Raw genomic sequence first — 27,043 nt, forward strand, 5'->3', positions numbered from 1 at the left:
TGCGATAAGCTCTCCTTGTGAAGGACAATGCTTGTGTAATGAGAGAGTTTGCAACAGGAAAATCCAACAGAGTCTAGGGGTCCAGGAAGGCTTCCATGAGGAAGTGTTAAGGCTGAGACTCAGGTAGGGTCTATTGAGCTTAAAGGGGGGCTTTGGTGGTGAGGTTGTTGGGTGGGATTGGAAAGAAGATTGCGGGCAGATGCAATGTGGACAAACGTCTGGAGACAGGGAGTTACATGGTGCTATTAAAAAAGAAAAAAAAATAGAAAAGACTGCATCCACAAAAAATGGGAGCCATGTGACCATACTTGGGTTTTAGGAACCGCTCCCTGGCTGTAGTGTGGGAATGATACAGGCATATAGGGCCAGTGCTGAGGAACCCAGCCAGTGTGCTGTCTTCCCAGAACTAGTGGGAGCGTCCAAGTGAGAACTGAAGCTGGAGCTGTGTGGACAGAGAGGATAGAACAGACTTGACAGATACTGAGGGGCTAGAAGTGATTGTACTCAATGAAAATAATTAGATGTGGGCAGCAAGGAGAGGAGGACCCCCAGGTTCCCGGATGGAGCAACAGGGCAGATAGTGAAATGGAGGATCAGACTGGGGGTGGTGGTGGAAAGAATTAGGCGCTGCTACTGCGTTTCACTTTGGACATGCTTAGACTGAACTGCCTATGGGGATATCCAACAGGTAGCTGGATGTGAGTTTAAAGTTCCAGAAAGATTTCAGAGCTGAAGTTACAGAAGCAGAAAATAACAATTAAAAGCCATGACAAGTAACAGCTCACTCAGGGAAAGGAAACTGAGTCAGAAGACAAGAGGGTCTGGGACCAAGCCAGACATAGCTAAAAACGACAACAACATAGACATTTAGAACAACATAGAACGGTGGAGTACCTTTTTCTTTTACAAGAAACATAAGTGCTCATCCTGAAAAATAATTTTTAATTTACACTTTGTTCTACAAAATGGAGTCTCCATTAACATTTTTAAACAAATATTTAGAATTGCTCTGAATCCCTCCAGTTTTGTAGTTTTCTAATCACACTCCAAAAAGCTGTGCTGTTCTTTGGGCAAAATTCATTAAAATCTCCTCAGCAGCTCCATCTAAGTGCTTCACTATGCACTAAAAATGTTACTTGAATCCCCTTTGATTTTCAGGTTGAACCTCCTTGTGTTTGTCATAGCAGATCTGGTCCTCACATGGACAGCTAACTCCCATCAGGTTTCTCTGGGTCTGCATTTGAGTATAAAAATTGGAATCACCTTTTTTCTAACTGCAATACCATCAGTGTTAAATTTTAGTGTAAAATTTATTCATTGGAACCTTCGATGTTTAGGTATCTCAATGCTTCTCTACCTAAATGACCCATGTCTTGTGAATGGCAGTTTTATATTAGAATTAACTAATTATATTCTAATTATATTAGAATTTAGAGACTCCAGTTCACTGACTCAGCTTTGAGTGCTGACCCCAGTCTTTATCACTGAAATGCTCCTATGTGCTCAGTGAGCTGGCTTTATCTGAAAGCACTTGTAATAGCGGTACCTGGCTCTTGAAACCATCTTCCAAATACCCTTCTTGCCCCCCTACCCCTTCACAAATGGTGTTTCACTTATAACCTTTCTGGAATCATTGTCCCCAAGAGGACAGACACACTCCTCATTTGCATCAGTGTCCATTCTTGTTGTCCTGTTCAGAATCTTGTTGTGAGGTTCTCAAGTTCTGCCCTGCAGTGACCTTGGAAGGAATACTGTTTTGAGCTGTGTCTATTCCTTGAACATAAAGTTCTTTACAAACCTCTGTGTCTCCTTCACGACAGACACTTGTCAGGATCTGAGGGAACTTGGGCAGAACACGGTGGTGTTTGTGGTAAAGCATCCACATTTGCGAATTCCAAGTCTCTAAGTGAGTACTGCCACTCCACTGTGCTGGGCTGAAGAGCAGAGATGTAGTTGTAAATGGACATGCTTGGGACCTCCTCACTGCTAGAACGGCTGCCTGATAACCGGGGCAAGGGATCCTCATAATTATTGGTGTTAGAGGCACTTTCCAGATGAGTCTGGCACAAATGAGAGTCTGGGTCAGAAATGACAGTTTTTCCAAAATGATCTTCCTGATTTTCGCATTTCCTCAGAGTCTTCTGGAAGGTGATGTTGTCCTCAGGACTCTCTGATGGCCTGACACTGTCCCTCCTCTCACAGGAGACCTGGTCCCCAGGGGGCTCCTCGGCTCTCCGGCTCTGCTCCCCACCTGCCTCTTCTCCGGCCACATCTCTCCAGTCTTCTGAACTTGTTGAACTCAGAGTAAATAAAGACCCTTCCTCAGACTCGGAGTCAGAGTCCACCTCGTACTGAGCGTCAGGAGTGTGCTTCTGCGCGGGCTCCTGGTAAGCTGGAGTCACTGGCAGGTCCCCGCGGCATCCTGGAGGGCCGCCGAGTGGGGACGGGTCTCCCGGGTCACTGAGCGTGGCCGCTTCGTAGCGGGCGGGAGGCTGTCCCTGGAGCCTCTGCTGCTGTGCGCTCTGCCCATTCTCCTTAGAAAACTCTGAACGGCAGTGTGGAGGGACCCCTCCTCTCTCCTCCCCGGTGCTGGGCGCGTGTGCGCGCGCTGGTCTTTGGGAGAGAGGCGCTGTCGTTTCTCTGGGGCAGGGTGGGCCTAGTTCATCGGAATCCTTACGGACTGAGCCAGGGCTGGTCTGTATTCTGGCAGCCACTGCAGGGATGCCCACTGAACGCTCACCAAGGGAAACTTGCCTGGCCACAGTGTCATAGTTTCCTTCTCCAGGAACATCATTCCTGTAGACGTGGTCCCATCCCGCCGATGTGAGTTGGGTGTCATGGGCATTTGGCGGTCCGTAGAGAACACGCCGGGCTGCACTGTGATTTGGGGGCACCGTATCCTTCCCACTTCCTGCCCCAGTGGGGACCCCGCGTTGTTCCCCGTCCTGCCGGCTGCCAGCCTCCCTTCTGCTCGGTGCCACCGTTCTTGGTGGAAGCACAGTGGCACGTGGGGCTTGGTTCTCATAGAGGTTTAGATGGTGGAAAGTTTGGGGCAGATCCATCCTCGGCTGCTGTAGGTTTACCGCACCTTCGATTTCATCGTAGAAGGCCTGGTTTGAATACTCGTTCCCCAACGCTGAACCTGGACTTTTTTTCCGGCATCTCTGTTGCCACAGTCTGTCCATATAAGGCCTCGTAAAAGCCCCCAGGCAGAAAGCCACGAAGAACGTGATGAACACCGACAGACAGACGGCCAGGACCAGGTCCTGGGAAGAGTCTGCCTGTCTGCCAGCAGCGTGCACATCCTCGGCCCTCCTAACCCGTTTTGGCAGCTGTCTCGGCCTGTCACCGACATCAGAGCCAGCAGTGTCCTTCTCCAGCATGGAAAAGTGCACTTCCTGGGCCCTCTCAGCTTTGCTCTGTATGAGGGTTTTCATATGTTTCAAATCTGCTTGAGGAAGGTGAGTCTCTCTAGCCATTCTGCTTGTGGGGGTCCACCAGTGTGCATCCTCCTTCCCTAAGAATGGGAATGAGATTCCAGTGATTTAAAAGCATCTGTGAGTCCTCAGTCACTTCAATCGTGTCTTACTTTTTGCAACCCCATGGACTGTAGCCTGCTAGGCTCCTCTGTCCATGGAATTCACCAGGCAAGAATACTGGAGTGGGTTGCCATGCCCTCCTCCAGAGGATCTTCCTGACCCAGGGATCAAACCCACATCTCCTAACTTGCAGGCAGATTCTTTACCACTGAGCCACCAGGGAAGCCTCAGTCCTTATCTAGCTAGATGTAAAAGTCTGTTTTACATGATTAGCAATACTGGCTGATTGATTGGTTGGTTGTCTGATGCCAACAGTGTGTGTAAGGCTCTGTGCACATTTACACAAGGCTATCAGGCTTGGGTCTGAGGCTCCAAGGCCCAGAGGCTGTGTTTCTTAGGCTTCCTGACTGACTCCTGCCCACAGGAGGAGGGAAGCCAGGCTGTGGGTATAGTCACATCCAGGGAAGCCAGGCTGTGGGTATAGTCACATTGCCTCCCCTCTCTCCACATCCTTACCTACTTACTGCACATCTGTGAGGACATTCCATCAGCCCCCTGCAAAATCTGCCTTGGCCCCACCTGTGTTTGTTATATCATCTCCTCACCATTCCTCAGTGCTGGTAAACAGCAAAAATATTTAGGTTTTTCTACTGGTTCCTGACATTCTGCCCCCCACACTCAGAAGGCTGGTGTGGCTTTTACAGAGTGATGAAACAAGTGTGGCTGACACTAAAGACTTCTTTCATCATTATGGATTTCTCCTAAACCTGTTAAACATGGCTATGTCTCTACTCAATAGCAGTCCTGAGGAGAGCAGAGGCCAGAACTCATTAAAAAAAAGGGAAAGTCCATTTCTCTCTTTTTTCCCAGTTAGGAGTTTGATTTTAGATTTAGCCAAGATAGTTACTAACAACAGTGCTCACTGCTCAGTTGTGTCTGACTCTTTGCAACCTCATGGACTGTAGTTGCCAGGCTCCTCTGTCCATGGGATTTCCCAGGCAAGAATACTGAAGTGGGCCGCCATTTCCTTCTCCAAGGGATCTTCCCAACCCAGGGATCAAACCCACATCTCCAGCATTGGCAGGCGGATTCTTTACCGCTGAGCCACTAGAGAAGCCTGATAGTTGATAGTGAAAAAAAAACTTTCCAGAATATTCAATTCCAGTCACATATTTTAGCAGTTTGGGAGGGTGACAGATTAAAAAAAAAATCAAAGAAAAATATACTTTTTAAATTTGTGTGTTTTGTGTATGTTTCATTTTCAGAGGGGTAGCAAGTATCTTAAATAATTATGGTTTAAGTTTTAGAAGTTCTTTGATTATTTTGTTACTCTTTTGGGTAAAAATATGATATTTGGGGGTTGTAGAGAAACATTCTTTGTGAAATTTCTGGTTTTGACCAAATCCAGTGGTTCCTGACCACATGAAGAAAATTGTTCATGAATTGAGGAAAACAGATACCAACAATTGTTCTGTGATACAGCCCAAGAATTACTAATGCACTCTTGCTCCTGAGGCAGCTGTCATTGTTTCAAATGACACTAAATGTTTTGGGTACATTTTTTTCTGTTTAAATGGAACCACTTCTGAGAGGAGAGGTACTACTGACTTACCTGTGGACTCATTACAAATAGCATTCCACCTTTTCCTCCAGGACTCAGAAATAACATTTTGGAAGACTGCCAGGCTGTAGTCACACTGCCATGGGTTATCAGCCAGGTCAGCCTCCAGGTGGGGAAGCTCTAGGGCCATGATTACCACTGGCAGGATGGCTGTCAGCGCATTGTTGCTGAGGTCTACCATCTGCTCAAGAAAAAAAAAAAAGATCAGGACAGTCTGTGAATAAAGGCATTTGGAGACAAATGAGGTACAGATACGGCCTATATCTCTACGGAAGCAATATGAATTTCCCACTGATTTCAGAGTCAGAGACTACTGGGTTTAAATCTCTGCTCTGCCCCTAAGAACTCTGCGAGACTCAGCAAATTGTTGACTCTCAATGAGCCTACCTCCCAGGGTTGTTCTGAAGATTAAATGTATGGAAAATCTTTAAGTCTGGAGCGTTTATTAAAAGCCCAGCCACTTTCCCTTCCTTTTTTCCTAAGAGTTGTGCTTTGTACTGCTAGATATAACCTAGACTCCCAATTCTTATCAAGATTTGGAATTAGCTACTAGATTTAGAATGTCTAGAAGCCCTGTAATCTTGAAAGTGGCAGAAAACATTGGATGATGAGGATAGAGTCCAGAAGAACAACTGTGATTGAACAGGAGCCAAGAGGATTCTTTTGCAAATATTATTTTAAATGTTGTTCAGTTGCTTAGTCGTGTCTGATTCTTTGTGACCCCATGAACTGCAGCACTCCAGGTTCCTCTGTCTTCCACTGTCTCCTAGAGTTTGCTCAAATTCATGCCCTGAGTTGATGATGCTATCTAACCATCTTATCCTCTGCTGCCCACTTCTCCTTTTGCCTTCTATCTTTCCCAGCATCAGGGTCTTTTCCAATGAGTCTGCTCTTCACATCAGGTGTGAAGATAAGATACTACCTTACCTTATCATGGATCTTTCTGCATCCATGGCTACTTACTATACACAAAATGACTACTTTTCCTAGTCTCATATAAAAAAAGGGAATGTGGGGAACAAAAAGGACTCAGTGACTCTAGAAACACAGAGCAGGATCTGCTGAAGTTGGATCTGGCAGGGGTGTTATGGGGTAGGCGAAGCAGAGTTAGGTGCAGCTCTCGCTGCTGTCTACAGAGCATTGCTGCTGTGTACCAGGCATTCTACTGGGTGCTTTACATGCCTTATCTCTGATCCTCCCAACAGCTTTGTCATTTCCCCCTTTTTACAAAGGAGGAAACCGGATGGGGTCACAGTATATGCCACATAGGCCCTCATCTTAGAACTTGGTACCCACATGCTCAAAAAATAATGGAGGAATGAACAAATGAATGAATGAATGGCAGAATTAAAGTCTGATCTGCCTCTGCAGCTGGGTGCCTTCTATTCCAGAATGCAGCCTCTTGGAGCCTGAGCGCTCACTGCCCTGGTGAAGGGCTGGGCAGAGGAGGCCTGGAGTGTGAGGCACCAGAGTGGGATCATGGGGTTTGAAAGCAAATCATAAATGCAAACTTTGCTGAAAAGTAAAAAGAGAGCCATGGATAAAAACCAGAAAGTCTGAATGTAATTCAGGTCAATTGTTTAAAAAACTCAGGGGAAAAAGCAGCATTGGCATCTTAGGTCATATAAATTCTTAAGAAAAGCTGATTCAGATACTCAAACAACACCATAACCAATACTCAGTAGTGAAGGGGACCTTTGCATTGTTGAGTAACCAAGCACTCTTAACTCTTAAAGGAAGGTGGTCAAAAATAGGAAATGAGATTTGGAAGACATACACAAAACAACTTTGCTTTGGCCTGGCCTTGTCTAGGATCAATAGCTTTCTGTATACACCTGTTGCAGTCTTTTACAGACCGGGACCTGGGGACTGGAGTCAACAAAAAGAAAGAGAGAAAAAGAGAGAGAGCAGTATCTCTCGGGTTACATGGAAAACCAAGAAAGCCCGTGCACAGGACTTGTACTGCTCATGAAGGCACAGGCGTCCTCTCAAGGAGGTCTTGAAAGCCTGGATGAGAAAGTGAGCTTGGCAGGCTTCCACACTCTGACAAGAATGAAGACAGAAAGAAGGGTGCGGGGGACCCAGGTCTCTAGTGGAGCAAGGGTATTTTATTAGCAGAACTGCATGCTTATATATCTTCAGTAAAATGATTACTCAGCCATTACAAAGAATGAAATTCCACCAGTTGAACTAAATGGATAGTCTAATACATACAAGGTCACTGAAGTGAGTCACTGAAGGGAGTCACTGAAAGGAATCCAAGCAGTGCCCTTTCCCATTATCTCAGTCCTGAGAACTGTGTGCAGCTCTACTTGTTCCTGTATTCCAGGAACTGATAAGGAACAGAGAGTCCTTGAGAAACGGTACACAAAGGAAAATGCAACATATTGGATCCCTTGCAGATGACACCACCCTTACGGCAGAAAGTGAAGAGGAACTAAAAAGCCTCTTGATGAAAGTGAAAGAGGAGAGTGAAAAAGTTGGCTTAAAGCTCAACATTCAGAAAACGAAGATCATGGCATCCAGTCCCATCACTTCATGGAAAATAGATGGGGAAACAGTGGAAACAGGGTCAGACTTTATTTTTTCGGGCTCCAAAATCACTTCAGATGGTGATTGCAGCCATGAAATTAAAAGACGCTTACTCCTTGGAAGAAAAGTTATGACCCACCTAGATAGCATATTCAAAAGCAGAGACATTACTTTGCCAACAAAGGTCCGTCTAGTCAAGGCTATGGCTTTTCCTGTGGTCATGTATGGATGTGAGAGTTGGACTGTGAAGAAGGCTGAGCACTGAAGAATTGATGCTTTTGAAGTGTGGTGTTAGAGAAGACTCTTGAGAGTCCCTTGGACTGCAAGGAGATCTAACCAGTCCATTCTGAAGGAGATCAGCCCTGGGATTTCTTTGGAAGGAATGATGCTGAAGCTGAAACCCCAGTATCTTGGCCACCTCATGCGAAGAGTTGACTCATTGGAAAAGACTGTGATGCTGGGAGGGATTGGGGGCAGGAGGAGAAGGGGACAACAGAGGATGAGATGGCTGGATGGCATCACTGACTCGATGGACATGAGTCTGAGTGAACTCCGGGAATTGGTGATGGATAGGGAGGCCTGGCATGCTGCGATTCATGGGGTCGCAAAGAGTTGGACATGACTGAGCGACTGAACTGAACTGAAAGTTGAACGTCCCCTGACATACACCCTTCTCATCAACAGGTGAAATATTCCTTAGTTGGCATATTCTTCTGCGTGTACATCTGCTTTTTCATCCTAGTAGCTATTATGTTACAAATCATGAAACTGAAATCAAAACAGAATAGAGGACAGAAAGCTAATAAAATGATTCAGGAGGGGTAATTTCTGAGAAAAGATGAAAACAGACCAGTTTTGCTAAAGAAGTGACCATTCACCATCATTTGAAAGGAATGTACATTATATTGTAGAGAGATTGGGAGAAACATGTAATGCTGGTAACAAATCACTATGCTAGGATGAATGGCATGCAAAAAGGAAGGCTAATTTGAAATGCCAATGAAACATTTTCATTCTATCCAAACATGAGGATGGATTTATGCTTTAAAAAATCTATCTGGCTTCTGAAAAGATTCCCACATGAGAAGATACATAATATAGTACAAGTATTAAATATATCATCTGGGGAAAAAAACAGCATCCATTTTAATATTCAGCTTTCTGGTACCAAAGATTCTCATCATGTCCCCAAACCAGTTTTTAGAGTTATTGCTGAACATGCAGAAGGGATAAGAGAGAAGGAGAAATTGTATGATTCTGGGCAACTTGGGTAATTTAGAATTACAGACGATTTAAACATTCTTGGGCTTATTTTTTAGTCTGACTGTAGCAACTATTACCTGTGAGCTGCAGAAGACTTTTATTTATAAGTACAATAAAAATGCATAGGAAATAAAACAGGCATAGGGAAATTATGTATATAAATATAATCAGTATGGACTTCCTTGGTGGGTCAGCAGTAAAAGAATCTGTCTCCAATGCAGGAGATGCAAGAGATGTGAGTTTAGTCCCTGGGTTGGGAAAATCCCCTGGAGGAGGGCATGGCAACTGACTCCAGTATTCTTGCCTGGAGAATCTCCATGGACAGGGGAGCCTGGTGGGCTATAGTTCACGGGATCACAAAGAGTCGCACATGACTGAAACGACTGAGCACTCACACACACACACATAATCAGTATACAACATACTAAATGGGGTTCCAGGCAATCTGACAACATTTCTGTGGCGAATTGTGGAGTGCTGTCAAGTGAAGTAGACTTTCTTATCTGCTCTGATAACTACTATGGCATACAGGTCCCCAGAAAACCTTCCCCACATTCACATCCTTTGAGTCATCGCCTCCCCTTGGAGGGGGAGAGGTGAGACCTCTGCTTTGCTTCTAGCAAACAGACTATGCTGAAAGCAATGAGACACGTCTCCCATGATTACATTCCATGAGCCTGTAATGTTCTTGCTGGCAGGCTTTCTCCTTTGGGCTCTGAAGCCAGCTGCCATGCTGTGTACTGCTGTGTGGAAGCCCACATGGCACAGAAACAAGTGTAGGCTTATGCTGACAGCCAGCAAGGAACTGAGACTTCAGCCCAAAAGCCCATGTGGAACTGAATCCTGCCGATAACCACGTGGCCTTGGAAATGAATCCTTTCTCAGTTGGGCCTTCACGTGAGACTCCAGCCCTGGCCAACATCTTGACTGAAGTCTCTTGAGACACTTTCAGCATAGGCCCCAGCCAAGCCTTGCCTGGATTGCTGATCCACAGAAGGCATCAGATAAATACATGTGTGTAGTTTTAGACTGCTAAGTTTACAGTAATTTGTTACACAGCAATAGATAATTTATACACCTATGCATGAACATCATCTATTCATTCATTCCTTTGTTTATTCACCAAGAGTTTGTAAATACATGGTATGTACTGGACAGACGTTAAGCACTAGGAAACAAGATAGACATAATGTATGTCCTCAAAGGGGCTTCCCTGGTGGCTCAGTGGTAAAGAATCTGCCTGCAATGCAGGAGACACAGGTTCAAACCCTTGGGTCAGGAAGATCCCCTGGAGAAGGAAATGGCAACCTATTCCAGTATTCTTGCCTGGGAAATCCCAGAGACAGAGGAGCCTGGCATGGGGTCACAAAAGAGTCGGACGTGACTTAGCGACTGAACACACACACCCATATATTCTCAAAGAGCTCTGCACCTAGTAGGAGGATTATAGGGATATAAGCATTAACAGTTAACTATACCTAAAATGAAATAATTTCAGATTCCATATGTACAATAAGGAAAAATCATAGCCTATTAAATACGTATAAAGGGAATGAATTCAATCTAGAGGCCCAGGGAAGGCTTCCTTGAGGAAGAGATGTTGGAAGGATTAGTAAGAGTTCACTCTTTCAGGCAAAAGGATTAGCAAGATGGGAGGGCTTGGGATGAAAACTAGGCAGGAAAGCAGTTAGCAAGAGGAGTGTGGCTTGAAATAAACCTGGAGGCGCAGGCAGGGGCCAATCAGATTTGTATGTTAAAGGAGAAGGTCACCCTGGCCACTTGAGAATGTCTATGTGTAGTCTCTGTTTATAAAGGGCTGACTGTATTCCAAATACATTAATGATTTTTATATTGACTCCATGCTAAGAGATAGTATTTGAGTATACTAGGTTATAAAACATATTACTAAAATTAAATTTACCTGCTTATTTTTACCTGTTAAAAATAAGTTACCAAGAACATCTAAAATTGCCTATGTGGCTCACGTTGTTTTTATTGGATGATAGTGGCCTATGTAAAGAATGTGGGTGTGTGGTGCAGGTTACAGGGATGGGGGCTTAGGCTGCTCCTAAGCCATCTCTGCGCTTCCCTGGTGGCTCAGACAGTGAAGAATCTGCCTGCAATGTGGGAGACCTGGGTTTGATCCCTGGGTGGGGAAGATCCCCTGGAGGAGGGGATGACAACCCACTCCAGTATTCTTGCCTGGAGAATCCCGATGGACAAAGGAGCCTGGCGAGCTACAGCGCATGGGGTCACAAAGAGTCAGACATGACTGAGCAACTAAGCACAGCACAAGGCATCTCTAGGTGCCACACTGCTGGCCACTTTGGTATTTCTAAAGGAGCACTGAGGAGAGATTTTTACAATAGCTCCTCAAAGAGGGGGAGGTGGGAGAAAGGGGCTTGGAGGAGAAGGGGCTAGAGCTGTCAGAACCAGAGCAGGGCTCTGGGAGTTCCTCACACTCACAGCTGTCAGGATGTCAGGACCTTGGTGAGATTCGCTGCAGGGTGCCCGAGAGTCAGGCAGCAGGGCTCTAAAATGTGACATGGGTCCCCCCCATATTGGTCTAATGTTTGAAACCGTATGTGGCATGTGGTATGTGTGATGCAAGTATATGTTGATACCATTATTATTTGTATTATTCTGTGTACAATTTTGGTGTGAGGCACCAGGGTCACTAGCCTTCTGAGATTCATGTGGTCCTGGGCCCTATGGGTGTACAGCCCATATAGGCCCATAGTGTCCCAAAGTGCATCAAATACCAGGGATATTTGACTGACCTTGTAGTTTAGAGAAGGAGCCTTCCTAATAACTGAGATTCATTTTCTTGCCAGTTGGTAAGTGAAAGCTCAGAGCTGAGTTTAATTTGACTTAGGAAAAATAATGTGCCTATTCTTGCTGCTGAATATTAATGTTCAAATAAAATTCATGTCCACTACTAAGGCCTTGGAGTTTTGAGGCAAGAGAGAGACTTCAACTTTTTCAGGGGAATCTTAAAATAGACTTATATTTTTTGATTAGTAGCCAATACTACTGGGCATGTACAAACTGTTCAATGAAGAGTTCTAATGTAATTGCCTGTAGGTCCGCATATTTGAGATGTTATAAACTTTATTTTCTAACCTGTAAACTTTTTAGGTCCTTGAAGGCTTCTGGATGAATTCTGAATATCCTGTTGCTCTTTAAATGGAGGTTTTCCAGTTGCAGGCAGTTATGAAAATCAGACAAACCAATTTGTGATATCCTGTTGAATGACAGATCCAAACTCTGTAATGACTTCAGTTTCCATAGTCCTGTTAAAATTAAAAAGCAGATTGAAATATAAATCTGATATTTACTGCCGCGTTGTTTATAATGGTAGAAAACTGGATACAACTTAAATGGTTCACAACAGAGAATAGGCAAACAAAGGGTAGTCTATCAATACTATAAATACCGTGTAGCCTTAAAAGAGAATGGGGTAGACCAATATGAACTGACTGGACAGGAAGGTAAGTGTTAGTTTTCAGAAAAGTATAGAGTATAATTCTATTGTTTTTGCAAAAGAAGAGCCAGATACATTTGTTTTGAGAGAGCAGAGAAGAAGGCCTGGAAGGAGATGAACTAGGTAAGGTACCAGTGGTATTTACACTTTGGAGCAGGATGGTGAAGAAAGGTGAAACTATGCTATTATTTTATACACTTTGAATTCTTTCTTTATATGAACATGTGCTAATTTGGGGTCTTCCCAGGTGGCATTAGTGGTAAAGAACCTGCTTGCCAATGCAGGAGACATAAGAGATGTCGGTTCAGTCCCTGGGTGGGGAAGATCCCCTGGAAGAGGGGATGGCAACCCACTCCAATATTCTTGCCTGGAGAATCCCACAGACACAGGAGCCTGGCAGGCTATTGTCTTCAGGGTCACAAAGAATCGAACACCACTGAAACTACTTAGCACGCATGCATATGCTAATTTTATAAGAGCACTAGTAAAAAAAATCTAACCTGGATTGAATGAGATTATTATAATACTTGCTTATTTGATTGACCTGTGGGTAAAACTGGATGATCTTACTATGGTTATAGAGAAAAAAATTGTTTTGTGCTTCACTTACATGGATGAATTCTTCCTCTTTTCAGAGATTATTGTTCTATTTTGTAGTTATATCTTTTAACTACTTATTGTTGATAAGTGTTTTCTAGAAATTCTTGAATTAGGTAATGTGTTATAGCTAGATATTTTACTTTCTGGCAAAATCATCTAATTGAGTGTTGGCCTCTGCCTTCGTATTTCACTTGATTCCAGAAGTAACCATTTGGCACTGAAGATAAATGTTGAGAATGAGGTGCTAGCCATAGCAGTCTTCCGAATTTGATTTCCCATATGAGTCTCACAAGGAAGCCCTGCATTTTTACATTTCCTTCTGCTCTGTTCTCACATGTAGTCTGTGTCTTTAACAATCTACTACATACAGATCATGTTGGTTCAATTCCAGAAGGGTTTATTTCTTGTCTACTATCTGCAGAGTACTTACTATAACTGTTTATGCTGAGAGATGATGACTTAATTGAAATGGCTTCACATCTATGCCTTCATATGTTCATTTCAGCTGTACAGACTAAGCAAGAGATCACAAGGATGACAACTCAGTCAAAATATTATGAGCAAGGCACTTGGTGCTGGGGATGAAGACAATAGAGAAACCTTGTGTCGGGTTACGTGATAAAGCACACGCACAAGAAAAAGCTGTTAGTTACACAAAGCAGTTATACCCCCACCAATAAAACAGTCTTTGGTTGTCAGTCTTTCCATCAGATGATTGGTCCCTTCAGGGCAGAATTCCCATCTTTGTGAACACTTGTAAGGCCTGTTGTATGATATACATTCTGTAGGCTAGAGGTCACAGTGGTTGACCTGCACAGAAATTTACAAGTCGTGGAGCCAACATTGAAGATTCAATACAAATATGTACATTTCTAACTTTTCCTGAAAAATTGAAAGTCTCAAATGGCACAAAACATTTGGCTGGAGCTGAATGAAGGCTGCCTGCTTTGGATGGGACATGTACTTACAGATGAATATGATGTCTCTATCAAAAATAGGAAGACAAAGAATAGGCCAAGAAGCCCTCACATTTAGAACAAGGAGAGACCGCCAAGGTTAATATTCAGCTGGCATATGCTGAATACTTATGAATACAGTATGAGAAATACTTCCATATTGGTTCATGAGCAGCCATCGCTGAGCCCCCGTGTGCTGCTCCACTGCCCTGGGCACTTGACTGCACCCTCCCTTCCCCCTCCCTCCCCCAGAAAGATTCCACTCCATCAATACAGCCAGGAGCCTTCCTGCTTGGGAACCCAGGCTAAAGGTCGCTTGTTAAATGTTTTGAACATAACCTCTGGAGAAAATCTCTTTCTTTGTGGAATGAAGAATATCCCTATGTGTTTTAATATGCACACATATGGGTCTTGAGACAAAAATGCCACACAGAAACTGAGATGAAGGAGTTTCTTAACATTTTTATGAGATTTCCTGGCCTGTATAGGGATGTAAGCTCATGGTTGCTACTATATCTCGTGCTTAATTGAATTGAATAAGTACCCCAGGAGTTTAGGGATGAGGGAGACCACATCCATCAATTGACAGGGAGTGTTGAAACCTCCACCTCTAACCGTGGATTTGAAATGAAGCTGGACCTTGTGGGGCCTTTTCAGAGACAGGACCCTGTGTTCCCTCCCTCTCGTCTGTAGAAAAGCTTTAGCCTCCTAGGCCTTCCCCAAGTTCCGAAGAGCAAATTTAATCAGAGAAGTGAGAAAATGTAGAAACCAAGGAAAACAGTCAAGTAAGACAAAATAATAATAGTTTATAAAAACAGAATGATCATACGATCCAGCAATCCTACTTCTGGGAATATACTCAGACAGAACTATAATTCAAAAAATACATGCACAGTTCTGCTTCTAGCAGCACTGTCAAAAGAGAGAGCAAAAGCACAGAAACAAACTAAATGATCCATCAACAAATGAAGATAGAGAAGACGTGGCACGTGTACGCAACGGAGTACTACACAACCATAAAAAAGAATGAGATAATGCCATTTGCAGCAACATGGATGGATCTAGACAGCATCATAAGTGAGGTAAGTCAGACAGAAGAAGACAAATACCATATGATATCACCTCCATGTGGAATCTAAAATATGGCACAAATGAACCTATCTACAAAACAGAAACAGACTCATGGACAGAGAGAACAGATTTGTGGTTGCTAAGTTGAGAGTGGGGAGAGGAGAGGGATAGACTGGGAGTTTGGGGTTGGTAGGTGCAAACTATTAGCTTTAGGATGGATAGACAACAAGGTCGTACTGTATATAGCACAGGGAACTACATTCAATATCCTACGACAAACCATATTGGAAAAGAATATAAAAATATACATATATATGTATATACATATATACATAATATACATATATATGTGTGTGTGTGTAACTGAATCACTTTGCAGAAATTAGTACATTGTAAGTCAGAAGCTGGAATCAAGATTGCCGGGAGAAATATCAATAACCTCAGATATGCAGATGACACCACCCTTATGACAGAAAGTGAAGAGGAACTAAAAAGCCTCTTGATGAAAGTGAAAGTGGAGAGTGATAAAGTTGGCTTAAAGCTCAACATTCAGAAAACGAAGATCATGGCATCTGGTCCCATCACTTCATGGGAAATAGATGGGGAAACAGTGGAAACAGTGTCAGACTTTATTTTTGGGGGGCTCCAAAATCACTTCAGATGGTGATTGCAGCCATGAAATTAAAAGATGCTTACTCCTTAGAAGGAAAGTTATGAGCAACCTAGATAGCATATTCAAAAGCAGAGACATTACTTTGCTAACAAAGGTCCGTCTAGTCAAAGCTTTGGTTTTTCCTGTGGTCACGTATGGATGTGAGAGTTGGACTGTGAAGAAAGCTGAGTGCCGAAGAATTGATGCTTTTGAAGTGTGGTGTTGGAGAAGACTCTTGAGAGTCCCTTGGACTGCAAGGAGATGCAACCAGTCCATTCTGAAGGAGATCAGTCCTGGGATTTCTTTGGAAGGAATGATACTGAAGCTGAAACTCCAGTATGTTGGCCACCTCATGTGAAGAGTTGACTCATTGGAAAAGACTTTGATGCTGGGAGGGATTGAGGGTAGGAGGAGAAGGGGACGACAGAGGATGAGATGGCTGGATGGCATCACTGACTCGATGGACGTGAGTCTGAGTGAACTCTGGGAGTTGGTGATGGACAGGGAGGCCTGGCGTGCTGCGATTCATGGGGTCGCAAAGAGTCGGACACAAATGAGCAACTGAACTGAACGGAACTGAAGTCAACTACACTACATTAAAAAAAACGACCAAAAAAAAAAAAAATCACAGTCTCATCTCAGCCAGCTCTGCAGGCTGATGTGCCCCCTCTGTAAACCAGAGATGCTTTGGTCTTGGTATCAAGGTGTCCTATGGCATGCCCAGTGTGTCCCACTGCAGAGCAAGGCCATATGGGTGCAGCTGCCACGTGAGGCTGGCAGAAGGCAGGGAGGCTGCTCTCGGCAAACATCCTCTGCCAGCTCGGTGGAAGCTGTCTGTAGCAGGAATAACTCCAGACCAAACAAACGCTTCAGCTGTTTGAGTTTTGAAATAAAATTGGGGGGTGGGGCAGTTAGCAACTGAGGGTCATTTTAGCTGCTACCACTAACATACCTTGTAAGGTACCGTAGCAAGAACTGGGGTGGGAAAGAAAATTAGATACTCAGGATGATCAAATGGCCCTAAGAGAGAACTAACATTTTTGCACACCTGTTTTGTATGAGGTTGAAGGAGAGATGTTTTACATATATCACTCTCTTACAGTTTTTACAAATGTTCTCTCTAAGCCTCACATCAACCTTTATATATATCGCTATCTCTAGGTAAAGATAAGAACCAGGAGGCTTTTCTAGGTTAAGTGACTTGCTTAAGGTCAATAAACAAGTAGAGTAATACAACTGGCCTACAACTGGTAGGCCAGTTGGTAAAGAATCTGCCTGCAATGCAGGACTCTGGGTTTTGACCCCTGGGTCAGGAAAATTCCCTGGAGAAGGAAATGGCAACCCACTCTAGTATTCTTGCCTGGGAAATCTCATGGACAGAGGAACCTAGAAGGCTACAGTCCATGGGGTCGCAAGAGCTGGACACTATAGTGACAAAAACCACCAGCAAGGAATACAAAAGATAAAGCAGAGAGTAAATGCACATATGATAGGCACATATGAACTTACCTACAAAACCAAAACAGGCTCATAGATAAAGAGAGCAGACTTGTGGTTGGCAAGGGAGAGGGGCAAAGGAGAGGGATGGACTGGGAGTTTGGGGTTGATAAATACAAACGGGAAGAGTAGAACCAGAACATGCCCAAGCATGTTTGGGGATGGGGGGTGGGGTGGCTTTTGAACATGGACAGTTATAAAAATACCTCTTTTATTTGAATTCCTTCATAATATCCAGCTAAGATCCATAAGAAGAAGAAAACTTCTGCACATGTTCAGTTATTCCTTCCACATGACGATTTTCTCTTTACTTCCACTTTTAGAGAATCAAGCTTTAATGCTACTAAGAGAACTGGTGAAATTCTACAAATGATCTTTTCGTCTGGCGGTCTCTCAAGATGGAGTTGGGGAATTTGGGTAAACTCTTCCAAGACCCGTGACTGTGTTTCTCAATAAGGGGAAGTATGTTCTTTCACAAACTGCATGATGAATCAATGTTGAGGGACATTCAGGTGAGTGAAAGAGGTTGTGAGGTGCATTACTGGGTGGGGCTTGGTTATCAGAGAGCACATTTCATGTTTAAAGAAAGTTAAATGTTGGGAGAAAAATATGGAGGCAATTTCGTGGAGAAGGGATTATTTATTAAACTGTCTTCTGATGATCACTTAGGCCACAAGGGGCAGGAATTTGATTAGCCTTTGCATTTAAATGGCCAGACAGTTTTATTATTTCCAAGAAATTATCTCAGTGTCTATTAGAAAAAAAATGCTACAGAGGGTATGCCCAGACATTACACTATCTTAGAAACATTCCTTGGGACTCTGAACTTCCTAAATGCTCTTCCAAATGTGATAATCTGATAACATAAAGTTTATGGCTTCAAGTTCAAAAGTATTAAGAATTGGAATAGAGTCTGGAATGGTCCTGGATAACATATTTGATTCATAAAATCAGCCCTTAATACTGTCAAATTTACATAGGTGAGCCATAGACCTTGCCCTCTTAGCTTAATGACATACATTCATTTTGTTACTTTAGAACCTATATTGGTTTTGAGAACATTGGTTATTGGTATTTCCATAATCCAAGGAACAATCAGGATGAAAGGTTTAATTTCCTACAAATGAAAAGAATACAACATGCTTCTTTTTTTCAACAACACACTGGTTACATTTTTTTCCTTTTCCACCAGTTTCAAAAATCAGTTACTATTTCGCCTCATTGATAACATACTTATTTCTTGGATTCTGGAATTTAATGTGTTAATGGGAGGTTGTCACATCTGGTCTTTCAGCCTAACTGGAAACCCAGTAAGATGTTTGTCCTGATATACTTTCAGGCACTTTTGGGCACTCCCAAAATACTGCTTGATGTAAGTGGGATAGTGTAACTGGAGACCAGTCCCTAGGATTTCTATTTTTTTTAAACTGACTTTTCCATCATTAATACTATACTCCCAAAATATGGGAAGAAGGTGAAGTGATCATTAAGGTTAAATTCACGGTTGGTTTCTGTTTTGTATCTCCTCTGGGTGTTTTTCCAACATGAAGCTTTTTGGTAACATCACAGCTGGTCAGTATCAAGACAGGAAGTCAGCTGACATTGGGTTAGTCAATATGATCTTTTACCCTTCCAAAAGTGGGCTTTCTGGAGTCAAAACAACATTTCACTGGCTCTATGAACTGTCACTATTTTAAGACATGTCAAACATGATTTATAAAGGCACACATGTGCCACAGGCCAACTGTTTGATTGGTGTTGAGATTAATTAATTGTTAATTGAGATGAGAGCGAACACCTATGTAAATCAGTTCAGTTCAGTCGCTCAGTCGAGTCCAACTCTTTGTGACCCCGTGGACTGCTGCACGCCAGGCTTCCCTGTCCATCACCAACTCCTGAAGCTTGCTCAAACTCATGTCCATTTTGATGGTGATGCTATCCAACCATCTCATCCTGTGTCATCCCCTTCTTCTCCTGCCTTCAATCTTTCCCAGCATCAGGGTCTTTTCAAATGAGTCAGTTCTTTGCATCAGGTGGCCCAAAGTATTGGAGTTTCAGCTTCAACATCAGTCCTTCTAATGAATATTTAGGACTGATTGCCTTTAGGATGGATTGGTTGGATCTCTTTGAAGTCCAAGGGACTCTCAAGGGCCTTCTCCAACACGGCAGTTCAAAAGCATCAATTCTTCAGTGCTCAGCTTTCTTTATGGTCCAACTCTCACATCTGTACATGACTACTGGAAAAGCCATAGCTTTCATTAGATGGAGCTTTGTTAGCAAAGTAATGTCTCTGCTTTTTAATATGCTGTCTGCGTTGGTCATAGCTTTTCTTCCAAAGAGCAAGCATCTTTTAATTTCATGGCTGCAAGCACCATCTATAGTGATTTTGGAGCCCCAAAACATAAAGTTTCTCACTGTTTCCACTGTTACCCCATCTATTTGCCATGAAGTGGTGGGATCAGATACCATGATCTTAGTTTTCTGAATGTTGAGTTTTACACTGACGTTTTTTACTCTCTTCTTTCACTTTCATCAAGAGGCTCTTTAGTTCTTCTTCGCTTTCTGCCATAAGGGTTGTGTCATTTGTGTATCTGAGGTTATTGATACTTCTCCCAACAGTCTTGATTCCAGCTTGTGCTTCATCCAGCCTGGCATTTCTCATGATGTACTCTGCATAGAAGTTGAATAAGCAGGGTGACAGTATACAGCCTTGATGTTCTTCTTTCCTGATTTGAAACCAGTCTGTTAGTCCATGTCCAGTTGTAACTGTTGCTTCCTGACCTGCATACAGATTTCTCAGGAGGCAAGTCAGGTGGTCTTGTATTTCCATCTCTTTCAGAATCTTCCACAGTTGATTGTGATCCACACAGTCAAAGGCTTTGGTATAGTCAATAAAGCAGAAGTTGATGTTTTTCTGGAACTCTTTTGCTTTTTTTATGATACAACAGATGTTGGCAATTTGATCTCTGGTTCCTCTGCCTTTTCTAAATCCAGCTTGAACATCTGGAAGTTCATGGTTCATGTACTGTTGAAGCCTGGCTTGGAGAATTTTGAGTATTACTTTGCTAGCGTGTGAGATGAGTGCAATTGTGCTATAGTTCGAATATTCTTTGGCATTGCCTTTCTTTGGGATTGGAATGAAAACTGACCTTTTCCAGTCCTGTGGCCACTGCTGAGTTTTCCAAATTTGCTGGCATATTGAGTGCAGCACTTTAGAATTTGAAGTAGCTCAGCTGGAATTCCATCACCTCCACTAGCTTTGTTCATAGTGATGCTTCCTAAGGCCCACTTGACTTCGCATTCCAGGATGTCTGGCTCTAGGTAAGCGATCACACCATTGTGGGTATCTTGGTCATGAAGATCTTTTTTGTATAGTTCTGTGTATTCTTGTCACTTCTTAATATTTTCTGCTTCTGTTAGGTCCATACCATTTTTGTCCTTTATTGTGCCCATCTTTGCATGAAATGTTCCCTTGGTATCACTAATTTTCTTGAAGCGATCTCTAGTATTTCCCATTTTATTGTTTTCCTCTATTTCTTTGCATTGATCATTGTAAATCTATTTACCTATATAAATAGTTAGATACAAAGGATTCTCTGCTTATGGATTATAATTATGAATTAGAGTGGGCTAGGATCAAGTCTACTGCAATAACTATTTAACATTTTAAAAGATAACTTCAGATTTAGCCAAAAACAAATTTATTGTTACCTAGCCATAGTCACAGAATAATGAATGGGAAGGTATGCTAGAGGGGACTCAACCTAGGAAAAACTGGAAGTATATGATGATTACAGAAAAATACTTCAAATCACAAAATGCTATGGATAAAAGAACTCAAGAATATCCAATTAGATTTAGGGCTTACATTGGACTTTCATCATTGATTTGTTTTATTCATCTCTCCATAGTTCTATATGCTAGAATTCTATTATTGAATAGAATTTTAGATACAGGATTTGCTCATTTCATATATTCCCCCCCCCTTTGGAAATTTAACATATTTCCTGATATTTTGGGAAGCAAAAGTTTAACTTGAAAAAAGAATATGGGACTGTATCTGCATTTTATAGGGATATTTGGTCCTTAAATGAAATGCATTCATCCTAACCTCCAGTGAGCTCTGGGGAATTCATTTGCCTTAAGGAGACAGAGTCAGCATTTCTCTATGTACTGTTGTGGTGGGCTGATATTTTGACATATTAATCTTTTGCCTATCTCTTTACCTTATTTCCTTTCTCTCTGTTCCAGCAGAAAGTGAAAGATCTGTGTTAATTGTTCCAGGGGAGGCCCTCCCTGGTGGCACAGTGGAAAGAACCCACCTGCTAATGCAGGGGACACAGGTTGGATCCCTGGTTGGAGAAGATTCCACATGCCGTGGAGCAACTAAGCCCATGAGCCACAACTACTGAGCCCGAGCGCTAAGGCCTGCAAATCTCAACTATTGAGCCTGTGTGCTGCAACTGCTGAAGCCCACATGCCTAGAGCCTGTGCTCCGCAGCAAGAGAAGTCACCGCGATGAGAAGCCCGCGTGCAGCAATGAGACAGTAGCCCCCGACGGCACGTCATGAGGCAGAAAGCAGAGGTGAATACATGACTTTTTGGCTTTTGTTTACTAAAGGCCTAAATCTTTAGAGGGAAGGAATTTCTGGATCTAGATAGAGGATTTTGAAGAAACAAAAGCAGGTAAGAATTTCCTCCAAAGTGAAGGACTGAAAAGAAATGTTCTCTGGCTAGAAGGGGCAAGGGATACATATATGAGCATGTGTGCACATGCACACACACACACACACACACACACACACACACACACACTTTGATGCCTTGTTGGAGTATAAGATTCTAGAGCTGTGGTACAAATCTAGGAAAAGACAAATGAAAGTCCACGAAAGACTGATGTTAACTGTCACTATCTCTGCATCCCACCCTAACTGATGCGAGCAGAATGGGGGCTCAGAATTAGAAATTCTGCTGAATTATAAATGATAATTACATATCCAGCTTACCTGAATTTGTGGGTTGAGATTCACATTTAACACACTAGTTAGGAAACACTGCTATATCATGTGAGTATGTGTAGCTTTAATGATGTTCATCAAAGAGTTATAGCAAACAAAATGGAAATAATCTAAATGCTATTTAACTGAACTGATTATAATATATGTTTATGTGAAAATTGGGGCTTCCCTGGTGGCTCAGATGTAAAGAATCTGCCTTCCAATGCAGGAGACACAGGTTCTATCCCTGAGTTGGGAAGATCTCCTAGACAGGGGAATGGCTACCAATTCCAATATTCTTGCCTGGAGAATCTCATGGACAGAGGAGCCTGGTGGGCTACAGTCCATGGGGTCGCAAAGAACTGGACACAACTGAGCGACTAACATATATGAAAATTATTTATTTAAAATATTTATGAGATTGTTTAATTATGTAATGATGTTCCAAATATTCTGTGATATAAAATTATGTTATGACATATGGGCAGTAGGATACAATTTTGAAAGAAAAATATATAGGTAGACATAAAGGATAAACTTGAAGAATATATGTTACATGAGGGGCTTTAATGTTTCCCTTTAAATTTTTCTTTAATTCCTAATATTCTACAAATAACAGGTATTTCTTTTATAATAAGAACAATATAATAAAAATCATAAAATGCAATTAGTTTACACTTTGCACTGAAAATACTACACCCTGCCTTTATGGAAAAGGTCAGAGAGAGAAGACTCCTGTCCTCACACAATTCTGCTAATATGGTGACTGGAACAGTTGTCCCTTCACCTGCCAGGCTATTATTGTCACAATTATGCTTACAGAAACTGGTGAAAGAGCAAAAAATAAATGAATAAATAAAAAAATAAAAACATGAAATTAAAGAACTGAAAATGAGAAAAACTAAATCGAGTTTGAGATGGAGAAAAATGAAAATACTCTTTTCTCTTTTAGCCTGTGCATGCATGTGTGCTAAGTTGCCTCAGGCATGTCTGACTCTGTGCAACCCTATGAACTGTAGCCTGCCAGGCTCCTCTGTTTGTGGGATTCTCCAGGCAAGAATACTGGAGTGGATTGCCCTGCCCTCCTCCAGGGATCTTCCTGACCCACGGATAGAACCCATGTCTCCTACATCGGCAGGCAGGTTCTTTACCACTAGCTCCACCACAGGGTCTAATATAAAGTAAGTACTTAGCAATAGTGGTTGAGACTGAAAACAAATAGGGAAAGGAAACTCTGTAGCTTTCCTGAATATAAAAAGGAAGCTGTGGCTTACAAATCTGATTTATTTTCTAAATAAAACATCATTATTATTATAAAATATAAAAATATAAAACATTATTATTAGTATTATTATACATATTTTCTAAATAAAAACATTGGAGTTAAGGAACTCCAACATGTAGATTACTAAGTATCAGAATGGATGAGTATTTATTATTAAATAAGATGATATATGTTCTGATGAGTTCTAATTTTGATTTAATAATAAGAGTTTATATATAATATTAGCATATATATAGTCTACATTTGGAGGAGAACTAGATAAGTAAATGTAAAATGTATTCTGTAGAAACAAAAATTATAAATATGGCAACATTTAATTTGAATTGTTACATATTAAAAGTATCTGAACTAGTTATTTCTCAATGCTTTTCTATAATTAGTAACAAATATACATAAATCAAATTAGGTAATTTAAAATAATGCATTATTATTTAGCACTTAAATACTTCCTATTATTAGAAAGTATTTAAGTATCAATATGACAAATTCATATAATATCAATATAAGTTATGGCAACAGGAGATTAAATTACATTGACTTTAAATTTCACATATTATAAACTTAAAATTCTCATAAGAAACTCCTTCTATTATATTTGAAAAGTGAAAGTGAAAGAGTTAGTCACTCAGTCGTGTCTGACTCTTTGTGACCCCATGGACTGTAGCCCTCCAGACTTCTCCATCCATGGGGTTTTCCAGGCAAAAATACTGTAGTGGGTTGCCATTTCCTTCTCCAGGGCATCTTCCTGACTCAGGGATCAAAGCTTGTAGGCAGAGCCCATCACATGAGCCACTAGGGAAGTCCTTTTAGTATATTTACCCTGATCAGATTGCTATACTTTCAGCTGTTTTCCTCAAACTGAAAACAAACCTGGAATTCTTATTGACACAAACCATTATGACTCAGTGGGTAAAGAATCTGCCTGTAATGCAGGAGACATAGGAGACACGGGTTTGAGACACGGGTTTGATCCCTGGGTCAGGAAGATTCTCTGGAGAAGTAAATGGTAATCCACTCCAGTATTCTTGCCTGAAAAATCCCATGGACAGAGGAGCCTGGCCGGGTATAGTCAAAAGTGTCGCTAGGGCTGGATGTGACTGAGCAACTAAGCATGCATATTAGCTCTCCAAATACTCGTGGTTTCTTGGTCCGTCTTTTAAAATTGTACTTACCCTTGGGAATGTTGCTGAGTTTATTTCGTTGAAGAGTAAGCAACTTTAGAAATGGAAGCCAATTTCTCAAGCTGCTTCTGTGGCGTTTCACCCATGAGGACTTAAAACTGGGTAGATCCAATAATACTGAGTGAATGGCATTGTTGCTGAGGTTTAATATTTCCAAAGCATGAAAATGTTCAAGAGAGCTTAAGGTTATTTTTGATATGAGATTGTTACTAAGGTCCAGGTGTTTTATGTTCCATTCTTCTTTCTTCATGTGAGTTTGTAAGAGAACCCTAAAGAAATTGGAACTTTCATCCACTGTGGGTGCTGTCTGTGATATGTCCACGGGTATTTCATGCTTTTGAGCAAAAGAGCAATTTGTTGTAAGATATCCATTCCATTGGCACTTGGAATTGAATAAAATACTGCTTTTTCTTGATGGGCTTGTCATTGTGTCAGTAAAATAAAGACCTATAACCATGGTAATCACTCTGAAACACAGGTTTTTCATAATGCCTGGAGAAAGAAAAATTGACTTATTCAAAATGACTTATGTACAAACAGCAAATAAGCAGAAAATTTAATTCTCAATTTAAGACTTAGCAAAGTTATCTTGCCTTGATTGTCAAATTTAAGTGGATGTTTGATTTCTTACAAATTGAGGTAAAATGTAACTGCCAAAATGGTATACAGCTATAGTGTAAAATTTTAAAAGACCCTCACCCCTACTGCCCTCCACCCCGATCTGTCAAAAAATACATATTCGCTTGGGTCTCACCTCTGTCTGCTTTTCCAGGACCATTCACCCTACAGTCTGCTTTAGACTGAGGGAAACCTACCAAGATTAAACACTTCCGTGTTCCTTGCTGGTCATTAGCACTGAGTAAAGTCTATTATGCTTATCTTACAGCACTGTAATCAGCCGTGCGCTTTACCATGTGAGTGACAAGTCATCTAGTTACACTAAACCACAGAACTGTATTGGTGAAAAGTTCAGCTCGTGAAAGAGACTCATGATTATTTTAAATGACTGGAGGAACTACAGGCTTTGTCTTGGTGGCTTTGGTGACCTTTCAAATCCTCCTGAAATGAGACAGATACAACACTAAAAAAAGGGGGGGTTATAAAAAGGATGCTTTGCCTAGGACCCATGAAGATGTATGATACAGAAACTCAAGTATCTTCTTCATCAGAGATTCTTGCAAGCAATCAAAAGCTTTAAAACAAGTATCTACAAATCACAATGCCTGAAGGTATACGCAAAAATAATTTTAAAAGAAAAGTGAATACTTTTGTGATTTAATTACTAAATTCCATTAAAAAAATCAGTGTGTGTACAGATAACCACATGATTCAGCAGGTAGGTTTACGACAAATCACCCTTTCTGCTCTAATGGCACCACTCTCATTCTCATCACTCATCTGAGTACTAGAATGGGCTAACTAGTTTTCCTGCCATTTTTACTGCCTCTTGATTTTCCTTCTTGGTTAATCCAATGAACTTCCGAAGGGTTACTTCCCCACAGTACTGTTTTCCTCATTTCATTCCCTCATTCAAAATCCTTAAAGGGATCCTCAGTGCCTATAGTCCAAATCCCTCGGGTCAGCATCCTAGGCTTTGTATTATTTACATAACTTTATGAACTAGTTTTGAAAGCACATGTGGAGTACCTATGAGATGAGGCTCGTGCACCTCAATATATATGCAGAGCTCATGCAAAAATCAGCTTTTGGTTCACTCTAATTCCAAGCCCAAAGCCCTTTCCTCTTCTCAGTTCAAAACCTACGTATGTCCTTCTAGATCTATCACAGATCCTATGGCCTGAAGACCCTTTTTCCTGCTTTGGCCTCTATTTTATCCAGAAACCTTTCAATACATATTTATTGAATGAATGAATATATGTTAGTAACATTCAATTTGACAGAATATAAATACTATCCTGCATTGCTTTGCATCTGTTTTAAACACCCCAAAAGACAACAGCTCCCAGATGGTAAGGGCCATGTTTTTATATATATACACATACACATAAAGATAAAAGTTCCCCCACTTTTTAATATTTTCAATACTCTTCAGTCATAGGGTTATGCTGTATATAAATAGGGCTGTATCTATATCAACCTATTTATCATCTAAAATTTATATACACATACAGAAAAAGTTCCCCTACTTTAAAAATATTTTTAATAGTCATCAGTCTGTCATAGGACTATGCTATCTATAAATAGGGATATATCTGTATCATCAACCTATTTATCATCTAAATTTCTATATTTCCCCCCATGTTCTATATTTTTATGTCTGCAGTCTGTCATAGGGTTATACTCTGCTTGGAGAAATGAATAGATGGAGTGAATGAAACTTACCATTTAACTTTTTAAACTTTGG

At 41.6% G+C, this 27,043-nt stretch overlaps 1 protein-coding gene across 1 annotated transcript; it reads right to left on the bottom strand.

Moving 5' to 3' along the window:
• Positions 1-1,811: 1,811 nt before the first annotated feature.
• On the bottom strand, positions 1,812-27,043 carry LRRC66 (leucine rich repeat containing 66). The gene is made up of 5 exons (XM_052642342.1): positions 27,022-27,043; positions 24,670-25,170; positions 12,079-12,248; positions 5,152-5,341; positions 1,812-3,517 (listed from the first exon to the last, which is right to left on the bottom strand). Exons 2-5 carry the CDS (start codon positions 25,163-25,165, stop codon positions 1,812-1,814), a joined length of 2,562 nt encoding a protein of 853 aa, XP_052498302.1. The 5' UTR covers positions 25,166-25,170; positions 27,022-27,043.

This window comes from Budorcas taxicolor, chromosome 6, assembly GCF_023091745.1.
Source record: "Budorcas taxicolor isolate Tak-1 chromosome 6, Takin1.1, whole genome shotgun sequence".
Classification (NCBI taxonomy): Eukaryota; Metazoa; Chordata; class Mammalia; order Artiodactyla; family Bovidae; genus Budorcas; species Budorcas taxicolor.

Bases quoted from the DNA above. Each gene is read 5' to 3' on its own strand.
- LRRC66 (XM_052642342.1), bottom strand. From the start codon at position 25,165: ATGAAAAACCTGTGTTTCAGAGTGATTACCATGGTTATAGGTCTTTAT. The intron at 12,249-24,669 runs GTAAGTACAATT...TAATTTTAACAG, and splicing joins ACTCAGCAACATTCCCAAGG to GACTATGGAAACTGAAGTCA. The intron at 3,518-5,151 runs GTAAGTCAGTAG...TCCCATTCTTAG, and splicing joins TATTTGTAATGAGTCCACAG to GGAAGGAGGATGCACACTGG.